At 39.2% G+C, this 16,560-nt stretch overlaps 2 protein-coding genes across 2 annotated transcripts in view; one reads left to right on the top strand and one right to left on the bottom strand.

The window, feature by feature from the left end:
- Positions 1-12,745, bottom strand: part of LOC105465466 (dermatan sulfate epimerase) — a 164,850-nt gene extending 152,105 nt beyond the window's left edge. Inside the window, exons 1-3 of the mRNA XM_011713911.3 lie at positions 12,731-12,745; positions 11,938-12,001; positions 5,021-5,141 (exon numbers count right to left, since the gene is read on the bottom strand). The gene's annotated coding sequence lies outside the window, so the exon portion shown is untranslated. The remainder of the gene's footprint in view (positions 1-5,020; positions 5,142-11,937; positions 12,002-12,730) is intronic.
- A 496-nt stretch (positions 12,746-13,241) lies between these two features.
- On the top strand, positions 13,242-16,523 carry LOC105465468 (TSPY like 1). The gene has a single exon (XM_011713913.3). The coding sequence runs from the start codon at positions 13,355-13,357 to the stop codon at positions 14,678-14,680; it is 1,326 nt and encodes a 441-aa protein (XP_011712215.2). The 5' UTR covers positions 13,242-13,354; the 3' UTR covers positions 14,681-16,523.
- Positions 16,524-16,560: the final 37 nt, after the last annotated feature.

Here is a 16,560-nt window from a genome sequence, read left to right as displayed (position 1 = left end):
ATACTTATTGGTCTGCAATGTTCTTTTACATCTTTCTAATTGACATGGATGTTTTCCAGGTCACTACTTTGCATCCAATGTATTCCTTTTAAAGGTTATGTAATATTCAGTTGTATATACATGCCATAATTTATCCCACCTTTCTTCTACTTACTGACATTTCATTTGTTTTCTTATTATTATTTTTTTTGTTTGCTTCCTCAACACTCCCAGTATAATAATTGGATCCTTACTCTGCTCTCAACAATGCTGCTCCCTACAAACATTCTTCCCTCAACCCTGCATCTCCCTGAACTTGTCACCTGGTCTTTCCAAAAGAACTGGCCTCACACACTATCTATATATTCATTTATCAATCATTTTTCTTTTTTTTTTTTTTTTTTTTTTTTTTGAGACGGAGTCTCGCTCTGTCACCCAGGCTGGAGTGCAGTGGCCGGATCTCAGCTCACTGCAAGCTCCGCCTCCCGGGTTCACGCCATTCTCCTGCCTCAGCCTCCCGAGTAGCTGGGACTACAGGCGCCTGCCACCTCGCCCGGCTAAGTTTTTGTATTTTTAGTAGAGACGGGGTTTCACTGTGTTACCCAGGATGGTTTCGATCTCCTGACCTCGTGATCCGCCCGTCTCGGCCTCCCAAAGTGCTGGGATTACAGGCTTGAGCCACCGCGCCCGGCCTATCAATCATTTTTCAACTCTGCAGTTTTTCTGTCTTGCTACTCTTCTGAAATTGCTCTCACTAAAGACATCCATGCTGTATAGCTGCTGCCCAATTCAGAAACTTTTCTTCCCAGTCTTCAACTCACTCAATTTGACTGCTTCTCTTGAACCTTAGCTTCCTGAAGTCCATTCTTCCCTTGCATACTGAAACAACATTCTTCTGGTTCTTTCCCTACCTCTAATGGCTATTTCTCAGTTTCCTCTACTTGTGCCACCTCACCTGTTTCTTTCATGTCAGTGTTCCTCAGAACTCTACTTTTGGCCTTCCTTTCTTCTTCCTCTGCATGTCTTCCTGGTGTTCTCGTCCATTCTGATGATGTCAACTACCATCTAAACACTAAAGATTTCCAAGTCTAACTGTAAACCCCACTCTTCTCCTGCTCTACAAATACCCAAATCCATCTGATCTACAAATACCCACCATCTCCCTAGAGTCACATGAATCTCTCCTTGTCTGTAGCTGAACTGTTGATCTCTCCCCTCTCACTATAACCCAATCTTCTTCCTGTATCCCATAACTCAATCACATTTCCACCCATCCTTGTCACCCAAACTGAACAAATCAGTCTTCCTTAACTTCTTGCCTACTTTCATATCTAGTTTTTCAATTGGTTCTACAATTTATCTGAAAAATTCTGTTGTTACTTACCACATTCCTAAAGATATCATCTACCCTTGCCTGCATTTTTATAATACTTCACAACTGATATCCCAGCCTTTAATCATATAACCTTCATATCATTTTCCATATGGCAATTAATATTTTCTGACACAGTCCATGCCAATCCCCTGTTTAAAAGCCTCCATTATCCTCTAATACCCATAGGATTAACAAATATTTATATATATAATTATATTTAATATATCATAAACATATAATAATGTATAATAAAAAGCCTTTAACTATCAGATTCCATTTTACCTAACCATTACCTCCAACTAATCTCCCTGTCTTTCAGCCATTTCCCTATGCTGGCTGGACTTCCACTTGTATTTGAGTCTTTGTTCAGGGTATTTTAGTCAACCTGGAATTTTCACCCACTCTCTCTTATTACAATTTTATTTTTCTTATTAGGACTCATCTCAAAATTATCACTTCTGAATTCTTACCCAGCTCTCTTACCAATTATAGGAATACAAATTTCCTATTCTGTGCAGCCAAAGCCCTTTGTCCACATCTCTCTTGCTGGGACAACACTCTCCTAGTATTATGATTATTGGTATCATCTGCTATTATAATGGTTTCATCTGGTATTATTTGTTTCTGTGTCTATCTTCTCCACAACACTGTGGTACTCAATGAACAAAGTCCACGTCTTTCAGATTTTTGTATGTCATCACACAACTCTTGTGTCCTGCATACAATAAACACCAACAAATGTTTTGAATTTAGAGAGTTTGGAAAGAACAGATGAAGTGGTCTGGTCTCAGGTCTATGTCTCCAATCTTCTGTGCTACAGATGATGCTGCAGAGCACAGTGGTGGCTAGAAAATTGAGCAAACTTAGAATGGTTGCTTTGTTTACTTTTTTGCATTCATAATGAAGTTCTAGGATCAGCATTCAATCAATGATTTCACTGAGGTTGGCTGGAAAAAGTTTCTCCCTTTGGGAGAGAAGTTAGCAGTTAAGAGGATTCCTTTCTGCTTTTGGAATTAGGGAAATATTTCCAATTATGAGAGACCACAAATGGGTAGATGATATACTAAGTGGGAAGGACACAGACTGTGTCTTCTCAGGATGAGTTTTAAGGAATTATTCCCAAATAGGACTTCATGTATTTCCTGATAACAAACCTTAATTTTCAATAATTGCTCCTGAGTGTAGAACAGTACAAATTAATAAAATATTTATTCGCTAGAGCTCTTATATCCTTGAATTAATCAGCAAGTGAAATCTCTGAACCCCAAGTATAAGAATCTAGAAATACTGTTAATTTAGAAATATCAGCAGTAGCAGGATATATTATTTTTTAAATCTGCCCCACATTTAGTAAATGCCTCCCCTGAGGGCACTTATCTCCTAAAAACCATATGTCCTATTTAGATTAACACATTATAATTAAAGTTTCCATGGCTGTTTAAGCTAGCCATCTGTGTGGAATCATTCAATCAATGCAGCCAATACTGCCTAAGAATCTTCCAGGTGCTAGGCACTAATGATACAGATCCAAGAAAATGAAGTTATTAGAAAACAGGTGGCAGTAACCTTTGAGTTTCCTGGTTACTGCCAAAGATTTCAAGAAATCAGAAAAGCAACATGGCATAGTAGAAAGAGCTTTGAAGCCAATAAACTGTGTTTATATCCCTACTCCATTACTTCTTAGTCATGTAACTTTAGGCAAGTCACCTGATATCTCTGGGATTTCTTAATCTTCACAATAGGGTGAATACTACCTATGTCATGGAGGGGTGAGGCAATTAATATATGAAAAGCATTTAACACAGTGTCTCTTACATAGTAAATACTCAATAAATATAGGTATTTCTATTTATGATGATGAATGAATGACGGTATTTTTCAAATCAGCCTTTCACATTTTTAAAACAGATGTGCATAGAATGGCTTGCTTACAAACCAAGTGAAGTTATGATATAGTCTTAGAGCCAAAGAATTCACAAGGCAGAGTTCTCACCTAACGGATGATGTGTTATGACAACCAAAGTATTAAGTTGGATACCGTAATATGAACTTTTCATATTGAATTAATTTGTATGTGGAAAGTAGTAAATGACCTTGATGAAATTTTGTTTTAAAACAAGAGACCTGGTTTTCTTTATTTTTTAATTTTTATTTTTTATCATGAAGGTCTAGTTGTTCTGAAAAGGTTCTTTGACCCTAGGACTATATTTCCATTTAAAAAACAAACTTCTAGTATTTTTGTAAGATGATACATGAGCTCTGGAGTTTTAAATGAATGGCAACTAACAAAATGTTTAAAGAGTTTTAGCTGCAGATCTAAATATCATACTACCTAAAAAATACACAGAAATATTTCCTTTGTGTGAAATTGCTTAATCTTAGGATACTGAGATGCTTTTACATATAACAGTCATGTTTATTAAATGGCTTGACTGTCAATTTTTGGTATAGTAACAAACAAATCACTATGATTCATAGTGACTTTTGAAAATCTATGCAAGCATTTTCATTGTTTCATGTACATTATTTTAAAATTTTCTTTTAAATTATTATACCTTGCCATTTTACCTTGCTAAAAATACAGTAGGGATTTGTCCCACCAAGCACACATTTTATTGACTATTTACATAACCAATTTAATTACACATATTTTCAACTAACACTTCCTGAATTTGACCCATTTAGCTTCATTCCTCTCTCTCTCAGATGCTTTTGTAACTTATTTTAAATATGTAAGTTTTATAGTGAAGGAACATAATATTTGGATTAGCCTTTTTATGTTATGTGAGCTAGTGGATAAGTACTTCTACTTATTTACTCCCAATTATAAACACACAAAATTTTTGCTCAAAAAATGCTGCTAGCATGAATTTTAAAAGGCATTTTTTTCCCTTCAGACTCTTATAAAGTGTGTGCCTGCTACCTCTGTGGTATGGCATTTTAGTTCCAGCAACTACACCTTTTTCCACCACTTGAAGATACTTTATGTCTAGAATAATGTTGTCCAACAAACTTTTTGCCATGATGAAATGTTGCATGAGATCCAGTATAGCAGCCACTAGCCAGACGCTGCTAATAAGTACTTGAAATGTAATTAGTGTGACTGATAAACTGAATTTTTTATGTTTACTTAATTTTAATTAATTTAAATCAAAATAGACATATATGGCTAGTGGCTATAGTATTGGACAGAACTGAATTTTTTACTTTACTTAATTTTAATTAATTTAAATCAAAATAGACATATATGGCTAGTGGCTATAGTATTGGACAGTACAGGTCTTGAATGCACGTTGAAATAGCTGGAGCAGTGGACAAATGTGGTTACTATGTCCTCACACCCCACTTCTTTCTCAAGCTATTCAATGCTCACCCATAGCAGAATATAAGTCAAGGCTCATTTCTACCACTGACCACTCTAATCCACAGGGATTATATTCTTCTCTGAAATTCTACATAGTTAGCTGTGTACAGGAAATTGAAAATTTAGTGCCAGATTATACCTTGCACAATAGTCTAACTTTAATATGCCTAAGTTTTAGCATAATATAAATAATACTGCCATCTTCTGTTCATTGAAAGCTAATAGTACTAAACACTTTATACACATCTTATTTCATTGTCATAATAGGCTTGTGAAGTATGTATTATAATCTCCATTTTTACCTGTGAGGAAATTGTGGCTCAGAAAGATGAAGTGACTAGCTCCAGTCAAACAGCTAGTGAATAGGAGAGCTGGAACTTGAAATCAGATTCATGACTGGGTAGCGACCTTGTAGGCAGGCTCCTATGAGATACGTAAACACAATTTGAGTATTGGAGCCATCATAAAAAACCTAAACCTGTCTGAGAAAAATACATTGTAACAATTACAACTTAGTGGGAATAAAAGTTTGTGATTCAGTTTAAATAAAAAAGTATTTAATTTATAGTGAAAGATCAATTCCATAGTTCTTCCATCACAGACTAGATACATCACTTTCTTAAAGACCAGTTGCTCCCTCTAGTGAGCATCAATAGGAATGACATGCCTAGCATGTATTTAAAAGTGACAACCTCAGCAGGAGCGGTACCATCCTTAAGGATCTCTTGGAAGTTTGTAGATGCGAATTTTAGTAATTACAAAAAATGAGAGTTTCTACTTTTATTAGGTGGGGTCATGGATGCTAGATATCATACTATCCAAGGGAAGTCTCCCTCAACAAAAAATGTCCTCCTTCCCAGAGGGAAAACCTATTTATATTTATCTGAGCCTGGAATTTAACATCATTTTACATATAACCACTAAATATGTTTACACTGATTTAATGTGCAATAAGCTTTCCAGGAAGGAAATTATGGTATTTCATCTAATTTGAGACATCAATTGTGAAACATAGTATTATTTAAGTATCACCAAGAAAGGAAGACAAGGAGAAAAACACTGCCAATTAAACTGTGACATGATGCATTCTTATACATAATTATTTTATGTTTTTAAAAAGAACTCTTTTAGGCTTAGTTAGACAGAAATAAAATATCATACTTGGAAATATATGGAAGGAAAGAGAAAAGCAAAATAAACTGTTAAGGTATTCTTAAAACTTCTTCATATTCAGAAAATTTACTGAAAGTTTGGCTCAGAGTTGTCAAATTCCATATTTTTTTCCAAACAATACTATCCTCTCTGCTATCAAGTGTTTTAATGATGCAATATTTCCTAAAACAGTGCTCAACTCTTCTGTCTAGAAGAGTTTTCATTCAAGCCACAAATTACGTAAGTTTTGATGTGGATACTCTTTTGAGTCTTCCAAGGAGATTAATGGAAAGTTTTAAGACAACAAACAGCACATATTCTTTCTTCAGATGGTCTTTAGTTTGTCCAGAAATGAAATTGGTAACAATAACCGGGTTCACACATGCTCAGGCAGTGATGATGGCAATGATGTAATGACTGACACATGGCTGACTGTGCTTGTAAGACACATCCTGATTTAAGAAATGTGAAATGTATTTCCTATAATGGAAGAAATACATTAACATGTACCAAGGGGAGCTTTTCCCTTTTCTTTTACAGAACTTAACAGAGATTGGGTCACCATTTCAGAAAACCTCATCACCAAGGTATTTGAATCACAAGTAGAACATACCCATACTCCATCCATGGTGATTATATCAATGAGTATAACTTTCTAATGACTTTGCTATTTCTTACAGTGTAGGCAATGTTAATGTCCTTACATATCAAAATAGGCACTATTATAAATTGCTTTTATTTCTCTTTTATGATGTCATTATATTGATGTTTTTCTATTTACATGTGTAGGTGGGTTATATTATCTATAAATTTCATTTCAGGAAAGTAAAGACTCTTTCAGAAGATATCTGTTACAAAAAGATGGCATTCAGTGTGATAGAGTTAAGAAAATACTGAATTTGGGGATCATCAATAACTGCCTCTCCTCTGAAAATAAAGAAAATATTTGGGTACTTTCCTTACAAATATTATATTAATATGCTGGTGGATAGGGGAAAGAGGGAAGAGAGAAGAAAATTGTGTATCAATTTAACATCAAGGATCGTTACTCATTTTAAGAAAGTGAGTTCACCTCCCATTCACAATTGCTTCAAAGAGAATAAAATACCTAGGAATCCAACTTACAAAGGGTGTGAAGGACCTCTTCAAGGAGAACTCCAAACCACTGCTCAACGAAATAAAAGAGGACACAAACAAATGGAAGAACATACCATGCTCATGGATAGGAAGAATCAATATTGTGAAAATGGCCATACTGCCCAAGGTAATTTATAGATTCAATGCCACCCCCATCAAGGTACCAATGACTTTCTTCACAGAATTGGAAAAAACTACTCTAAAGTTCATATGAAACCAAAAAAGAGCCCGCATTGCCAAGACAATCCTAAGCCAAAAGAACAAAGCTGGAGGCATCACGCTACCTGACTTCAAACTATACTACAAGGGTACAGTAACCAAAACAGCATGGTACTGGTACCAAAACAGAGATATACACCAATGGAACAGAACCAGGCCCTCAGAAATAATACCAATCATCTTCAACCATCTGATCTTTGACAAACGTGACAAAAACAAGAAATGGGGAAAGGATACCCTATTTAATAAATGGTGCTGGGAAAACTGGCTAGCCATATGTAGAAAGCTGAAACTAGATCCCTTCCTTACAACTTATACAAAAATTAATTCAAGATGGATTAAAGACTTAAATGTTAGACCTAAAACTATAAAAACCCTAGAAGAAAACCTAGGCAGTACCATTCAGGACATAGGCATGGGCAAGGACTCCATGACTAAAACACCAAAAGCAATGGCCACAAAAGCCAAAATTGACAAATGGGATCTAATTAAACTAAAGAGCTTCTGCACAGCAAAATAAACCACCATCAGAGTGAACAGGCAACCTATGGAATGGGAGAAAATTTTTACAATCTACCCATCTGACAATGGGCTAATATTCAGAATCTACAAAGAACTTAAACAAATTTACAAGAAAAAATCAAACAACCCCATCAAAAAGTGGGTGAGGGATATGAACAGACACTTCTCAAAAGAAGACATTTATGCAGCCAACAGACACATGAGAAAATGCTCATCATCACTGGCCATCAGATAAATGCAAATCAAAACCACAATGAGATACCATCTCACACCAGTTAGAATGGCGATCATTAAAAAGTCAGGAAACAACAGGTGCTGGAGAGGATGTGGAGAAATAGAAACACTTTTACACTGTTGGTGGGACTGTAAACAAGTTCACCTATTGTGGAAGACAGTGTGGCAATTCCTCAAGGATCTAGAGCTAGAAGGACCATTTGACCCAGACATCCCATTACTGGGTATATACCCAAAGGATTATAAATCATGTTGCTATAAAGACACATGCACACATATGTTTATTGCAGCACTATTCACAATAGCAAAGACTTGGAACCAATCCAAATGTCCATCAATGATAGACTGGATTAAGAAAATGTGGCACATATACATCATGGAATACTATGCAGTCATAAAGAAAGATGAGTTCATGTCCTTTGTAGGGACATGGATGAAGCTGGAAACCATCATTCTCAGCAAACTATCACAAGGACAGAAAACCAAACACCGCATATTCTTACTCATAGGTGGGAATTGAACAATAAGAACACTTGGATACAGGGCGCGCAACATCACACACCAGGGCCTGTGGTGGGGTCGGAGGGAGGGGTAGGGATAGAATTAGGAGATACACTTAATGTAAATGACAAGTAAATGAGTTAACAGGTGCAGCACACCAACATGACACATGTATACATATGTAACAAACCTGCACATTGAGCACATGTACCCTAGAACTTAAAGTATAATAATAATTTTTTAAAAAGTGAGTTCACGCTTATTCAGAGAGTACAGGCTTTTGAGACAAACTTTCTGGGTTCGAATCATGGATCTATTACTTTCTGTATCATTTTGGCCAAGTGACAGTCTCTCTTTGCCTCGGTTTCCTATTGAGTAAAATGAAGGTCATAAATGCATTACTTCATGGTGTTCTTATGACAACTAAAAGATGTGACATACTGGATGTTGTTTATAAAAGTGGCTGGTACATCAGGAGCAGTAAATAAGTGAAAGCTATCATTAATTATAATGGTAAAACCTACCTTTCTGCAAAACAAAAATGTCTGAACTTCTGCTAAACTCCTTGCTACCCAAGAAATCATTCCCAAAGAATCTATGATTCCTTGATATTATGGAGAAAAACCTCAGGGCTTTTTGCAGATGTTTTCCCATAGAACCGTATTAGAAAAGATTCAACTATCTTTGGGGGTGTGAAGTTTTTTTGTCAATTGCCACAGAAATGCTCTGTCATGGGCCAGTTTATCCTATATTTTAAAGTGCAAAAAGGTGATATATGAAGCATAGTCAAAATATATTTCCTCTGCAAATAAAATATAATGCTGGTACAGATACACTGTTAGTTTTTGTAAGATAATTCAAAGTTTATTTTATTCAAATCAACAAATATTGTTAAGAATCTACCCAAATCTATCCGGGCGCGGTGGCTCATGTCTGTAATCCCAGCACTTTGGGAGGCTGAGGCAGGCGGATCACCTGAGGTCAGAAATTCGAGACCAGCCTGACCAACATGGTGAAACCCCGTCTCTACTAAAAATACAAAAATTAGCCATGCGTGGTGGCCAGGGTCTGTAGTGCCAGCTACATGGGAAGCTGAGGCAGGAGCATTGCTTGAAACTGGGAGGTGGAGGTTGCAGTGAGGCAAGATCACGCCACTGCACTCCAGCCTGGGCGACAGAGCGAGACTCCATCTCAAAAAAAAAAAAAAAAAAAAAAAAAGAATCTACCCAAATCTGAGCCCCATGCTATGAAGAGTAAAGGCAAAAGAAGCTGCAACTGTGCTCTCATCCCATGAGATGATGCTGGAATGCTGGGATGATGAGACTGACACATGTGAATCAACTAGTCACTAAGAGGAAAAGCATAATTAAGTGCTAAATTGCATGTGCAGCTCATAAAAGAGTTGCAGGAATTCAGGTGAGGAAGATTAAGCAGCCATAGGGTACTTAGGAAAGAGGCACCCAGGAGAAGGGAGAATTTACCAGTTACTGTATGTATGACTTGTTAGTTAGCCTCTCAGTGTTACTGTTTCCTCTTTTATGAAATTTGACAATTTAATGCACGTAAAATGCCTAGCACATTCTAAAGTAAGACAGGTTTTTGGTAAGCCTTAGAGAATGTGTAATATCTACCTAGAAAGAGAATTCTCAGATAGCAGGATAACCTGTGTCATGTAAAAGAAACAGATATCCTTTTTAAGCCTTTTAGATACAAAAAGGTAAACAAAAAATCCACAAGTAATAGTCCTACTATAATAAGTACAATATTCTGTGTTGAATAGCAACCACAGCTTTGCCTGTATGGCAGAATAACTCCCTGAGCACGTGAGCCTTGATGCATGTTGACATTCCTAGAGAGTTCCTCCTTCTAAGCAAAGATTCTTTCTTTAAAAAAAATAGGACATAAAGTATGCGTATTTGCTTTTCCCTCTAAAATCGTTGCCCTTTACTGACCCTTCTCCTGAGCACTTGTCCAAAAGCAATCGTAACCTGAGCTTTCCATTACCTACAAGGAATAGTTTTAATCATAATCACTTCTCTAATGTGGTTTTCTTCTAGTATATAGAGAACATGAGATATAGTACTTCTAATTTTATCTCACATTCTCTGTATATTCAAATATTCCTTATCACAGCTTTACAAATGTTCTGACAAGAAGAGAAGGAAGAGTTTCTTTAAAGAGTCTCAATGCTATTTGGGGGAAATTACATTCAGCAGAGTCCTGATTATACTTACATGATCCTAATTAGAGTTTTCCTAGCATCATTGGTAAGAGTGTTAATTACACTAATTATATAACGGCTTCTTTGACAAAGTCATCTACATTCTAGGATTGGTCCAAGTCTGACACTCTTTTCTGCTTAAAAAACTAGAAGGCTTATTGGAATAATAGAAGTTTCCACTTTAGGCCGAATGAAATTATACCAGTTCAATATAGAAGATGATTTCATGGCAATTAGAAACAGGCTTTGTGAAAAGTTCCATTATTGCTTTTTATTTATACCAAAAGTAATTCCAGCCATGCATAACAGGCTCCATCACTTGTAGAGAAGAAAGCACTCTATATTTCTTTCGACAGAAAAGAAGTAAGGCCTGAAATGATTACCTTGACTTTTCCAGAAAGGAGAGAAGAATTGGAAATACAGTATTGGTAGTCCGAGGTTTTGATATGTAAACTCACCTAAATATACTGGTCTTTTCAGAGTTTGTTTGTCACACAGTGTGACCACAGAAACTTAAATTATTTGTAAAATAAAATTGTTTTCTCTGTGTTTTTCCTATCCTTTTAGAGCCTTTGAAGCATATATAGAAATTTATTCTCCTGAGTAAGAATCTATTACTATATACAGTAGAGCAGCTCTCTGTTTTGCCAGTGGCAGATAGGAAGGAGAGCAGGTGACAACCCATATGCCCCTTACTTGTCTTCTGCAAGCAGCAAGTTGTAAGCAAGAGAAACTGTTTTCTGCTCAGTTGCTCCTTTATTTAACATTTTAATAATCTATGGGATACTGTGCAAGGTAGTGTGCTAGGCACTCGATAAACAGAGGGAAACAAAACCATGATCTTGTCCTCTTGCAGTTTACGGTCTCCTCAGATATCATTTGTGGTATGTTTAGGCTTTAATTTTGTCTCTGTGTATTGCCTAGGTGTATATCTGGTCTTGATATTGAAAGACAGATTCAAGCTGTAATACATCACAGCTGTTGGGCAGAAACTCATGGGAAGCAATGAGCAAGGCAGAAGGGGCAAATTAGAAACAATTTGAGGCACCCATAGATGCAACCAAACCTTAATCCAAAGTGTATTCATTTAATATTGCTTCTGTAACAAATTATCACAAATTTAATAGCTTAAAATACACAAATTTATTATCTTATAGTGCTGGAGGTTAGAGGTAATAACCTCAAGGTGTTGGCATTCCTTTGGAGGCTCTAGGATAGAATCTATTTCCTTACCTTTCAAGCTTCTACAGGCTGCCTTTATTCCTACGATCCTGGCTCCTTCCTCCATCTTCAAAGCCTGCAACATAGCGATTTCCCTTTCCTCCCTCCCCCTCCTATTCTCCACCATTCTTTCCCTCTCTCTGTGCTTTCGTCCTCTCATCTTCTCTGACCCTCCTGCCTCCTTCTTATAAGAAATGTAATTCCATAGGGCCCATCTGTATAATCCAGAATCATCTTCTCATCTCCAAACCTTTAACTTAATCATATCTGCAAAGTCCCTTTAGCCACATAACTAAGACTGGTACATCTCTGAGGGCCATCAGCTTACTACCACACGAAGCAAATTAAGTAGAAAATAAGGTTTGCCTCTTTTACGCCTTGAGTCAACCAGCTGCATGTTGCCCTTTGCAAGTTTGTTTTCTACTTCAAGGCCATCTTTGTTGTCCATTTTAACTAGCCTTTCCTCACAAAATGGTGGTATGTTGCTCCCCCTACTGATATTTCTCTGAGGCCTTGTAACTCTCTAAGATAGCACCAGTTTAACTCACAAGTCAAAAAACTGGAACACTTCAACCAGAGACATTAACATTCCTCTCTAATGAACTCTTAGCTGATTGCTAAAGACAAATGCTTCATTAGAGCCAAACATTCCTATCTTACATAACTAAATATGATAACAAATTAAGTTCATGGGGCTGGAAATAGTTATTATTTCCTCTTTCTTGCAGTGAGGAGGCATGAAACAACATTTAGCAAACTGATCCTGGCTTAATTCCTACAGATATTATGCAGCACAAACTCTTACTTGATGCAGATCATACATAAAAAATTAGCAATGAATAATAAGCATCGCTTTAGTGGTAAGGAAGCTGAGTAGCTTTTTTTTCCCCCAGTAATCGTAGAGGCTAGACTTGACATTTTTATGTCACTTTTACTTAGAAGGGGGGAAACATTAGTTACTCCACGTAACTAGGAGCAAAATACTTCTTTTTAAGATTAATAGCCTCAAAAAAGTGAAGACCAGAAAAACATTTGTTTTCAGACACTGGAGAGCAGGCACTGTTACGGCTGTGATTTTACAACCGCTCCTACATGCTGGGAGAAGTCTCCAGATGCATCTCAAGGGTGGGTCGTCAGTGCTTTCAGACTCAGCACAATCTACATATATTTACGTAGTTAAAATTACTGTTGCTATGGGTAAATTCACAGAAGTAAAGCCCAGAGAATCCGGTTGGCTGGCAGGGAGCGGCGGAACCAATCCCGGGCTCAGCAAGTTCTCGCGATACCGTGAGATCTGCATCCCTGACGACACCGCCGCGGAGATGTTAGTGAGACTGGCGGGTGGGCGGTGCGAGCGGCGGTTAGCTCCGAGCTCGGCTTCTCTGAGGAAAACGGGCGTTCACCTGCGGTTGGTCCGACTGTTACCAACATGAGCGGCGTGGATGGGGTCGAGAGGACCCCTCCCCTCCAAACCCACAGCATCATTATTTCTGACCACGTCCCGAGCGACCCGGACGCACACCAGTGCCTGAAGCTCCGCGACCAAAGCGAGACGACACAGGTGATGGCGGAGACGGGTGAGGGAGGCTCGGAGACCATCGCGCTCCCGCCTCCACAGCCTTCAGAGGAGGGGGGCGTACGTCAGGATCCCGCGGGCCGTGGCAGTACTCCCCAGATCCGAGTTATTGGGGGTCGCGGTCATGTGGCGATCAAAGCCGGGCAGGAAGAGGGCCAGCCTCCCGCTGAGGGCCTGGCAGCCGCTTCTGTGGTGGTGGTGGCAGTGGACCGCAGCTTGAAAAAGGGCGTTCAGGGTGGAGAGAAGGCCCTAGAAATCTATGGCGCCGAGAGATCCGCGTCTGAGCTGCCGGCGGGGGCGGGGGCCGAGAACGACACCGAGGAGGTGAAGACAGGAAAGTGCGCCACTGTCTCAGCAGCCGTGGCTGAGGGGCAGAGCGCTGAGGTGGTGGTGAAGGAAGGCCTGGCGGAGAAGGAGGTAGTGGAGGAGCAGATGGAGGTAGAGGAGCAGCTGCCGGAAGGTGAAGAAATAGAAGTGGCGGAGGAAGATAGAGTGGAGGAGGAGGCGAGGGAGGAGGAAGGGCCCTGGCCTCTGCATGAGGCTCTCCGCATGGACCCTCTGGAGGCCATCCAGCTGGAACTGGACACTGTGAATGCTCAGGCCGACAGGGCCTTCCAACAGCTGGAGCACAAGTTTGGGCGGATGCGTCGACACTACCTGGAGCGGAGGAACTACATCATTCAGAATATCCCGGGCTTCTGGATGACGGCTTTTCGAAACCATCCCCAGTTGTCCGCCATGATTAGGGGCCAAGATGCAGAGATGTTAAGGTACATAACCAATTTAGAGGTGAAGGAACTCAGACACCCTAGAACCGGCTGCAAGTTCAAGTTCTTCTTTAGAAGAAACCCCTACTTCAGAAACAAGCTGATTGTCAAGGAATATGAGGTAAGATCCTCCGGCCGGGTGGTGTCTCTTTCTACTCCAATTATATGGCGCAGGGGGCATGAACCCCAGTCCTTCATTCGCAGAAACCAAGACCTCATCTGCAGCTTCTTCACCTGGTTTTCAGACCACAGCCTTCCAGAGTCCGACAAAATTGCTGAGATTATTAAAGAGGATCTGTGGCCAAATCCACTGCAATACTACCTGTTGCGTGAAGGAGTCCGTAGAGCCAGACGTCGCCCACTAAGGGAGCCAGTAGAGATCCCGAGGCCCTTTGGGTTCCAGTCTGGTTAACATTTGCCCTTGGGAATACTCCTGCACAAGGTCTCCTACCACCTTCTGCTGGACTTGTGCTTGGGCATCAGCAATGGGTATGTCTTCTACTGTGTTTTGTTTTTGCTGACTTTTCTGCACCCTCTTTCCTTTGGATATTCAGTTCTCTCAACCTCAAGATTGAGACGGTGGTGGGTATGCGTCTCCACTTCCATATGACCTTCATGCTGTTCTGGAATATCACATGCTACGAGGTCATCCTTCACGCTACTTGTAAGCCAAGCAAATGATACTGTAGATTGTACTGCCTTTATCTGCACTGCTTGGACGCTGTTTATTCCCAGGGCCTCTGAACTGGTTGCTATCACCTGGATTTCTACCTTTGGGAGCCTATTCCACCTACTCAGCTCTGCATCGTGAAGTAAGGGCGCATGCCCTGTGGACAGTTACTGGACGTTAATGAACTCAGAGGAGAAAAGCAGTGAGCCGCTTGTTCTGTGTGATTTATGCTACTTTATTGCTCTTCCTTCACCTCTAGTCACTTTCTATTGCTACCTGCCCTGCATTGGCTCCTGCCAAGGTCCCTCTCTCCCTCTTTTCCTCTGCCTTTTTTTTTTTTTGAGACGGAGTCTTGCCCTGTCGCTCAGGTTGAAGTGCAGTGGTGCGATCTCGGCTCACTGCAACCTCCACTTCCCGGGTTCAAGCGAGTCTCCTGCCTCAGCCTCCCGAGTAGCTGGGACTACGAGTGCGCACTGCCATGCTGGGCTAATTTTTGTATTTTTAGTAGAGATGGGGGTTTCACCATGCTGGCCACGCTGGTCGCGAACCCCTGACCTCGTGATCTGCCCGCCTCAGCCTCCCACTCCTCTCTTTTAAGTATTAGCTCAGAAATATTTGTAAAAGCAAGCTTTTAATTTCATTTTGGTTCTGTCATTTTCAGAGACAAGTTGTCCTGTAAAATAGAGTGCTAAAGCTCTTATGCCCCCACCCCTTTCTTTCTTCCCAACTTCCTACTTCCTAGCCCTTTTATCAGCTCCTAGAATATTTAAAGGGAGACACGTCTAGATGGGATGAAAGGTGAGATCTAGTTTATAATGGGTGGAGGAACTAAAGAGATTGTGATGGGTGCCCTAAGCAGGGGAAACTTGAACAAAAGGCTAGAGGCATGGGCTAGGTAAAAATTGGGCCTAGAATGAAGACTGTGCTGATGTTAAGAGCCTTCGAGGTAGGAGTACTTACTCCTCAATGGTGATGAATGGAGAAATTCTTTTCAGGATTGCTAAAGGAGAATTGAAGGGGTTAAAGTGTTAAATATGTTGCCTAGACAAGGGTTCTTTAAAGAAACACAACGCAAGTTTGAATGCTTGCTTGCTTGTTTTGTGACCTGATTTATGTGGGTGATTGTTATTTCATTAGGATTTAGTAAAATCTTATTTTTTTTCTGTTTCTAAACTTATTGTGAAAATTGAGCTGTGCAGACATTCTTTTGATTTCAATTGGGAACATTTGGTAGAACAATAGTCTTTACTTTCCTGTACAATATAGAGACATATGAATATTCATAACAGTTTTCAACTTGTTCTTGTTTCTGTTAAACTATATTCCTAGAAACATAGTTTGAACAACTTGGTCTTTGTTAGGCTTGTCAAATTGCCTTCGTGGAAAAATAATCTACAAAAGTGTGGTTTAATTGATTGTCTTACATGATAATTTTCCCTGGTAACAACTTAGTAAGTGATGTGTCTTTTTTCCTAAATTGCTTAAATACTGTGAAATTGCTCTGACAAATTGGAAGTGTACCATTGGCATATTTGTCTTCCTTTTTATGCATGATGGTAAAATAAAAGCATGTTGTTCTGCTAGATTTCTTATTTTTCACCTTACCCATAAATGTTATGCTT

Source organism: Macaca nemestrina, chromosome 5 (assembly GCF_043159975.1).
Source record: "Macaca nemestrina isolate mMacNem1 chromosome 5, mMacNem.hap1, whole genome shotgun sequence".
In the NCBI taxonomy this organism is placed as follows: domain Eukaryota; kingdom Metazoa; phylum Chordata; class Mammalia; order Primates; family Cercopithecidae; genus Macaca; species Macaca nemestrina.
This window is presented reverse-complemented; position numbering and strand designations above follow the sequence as displayed.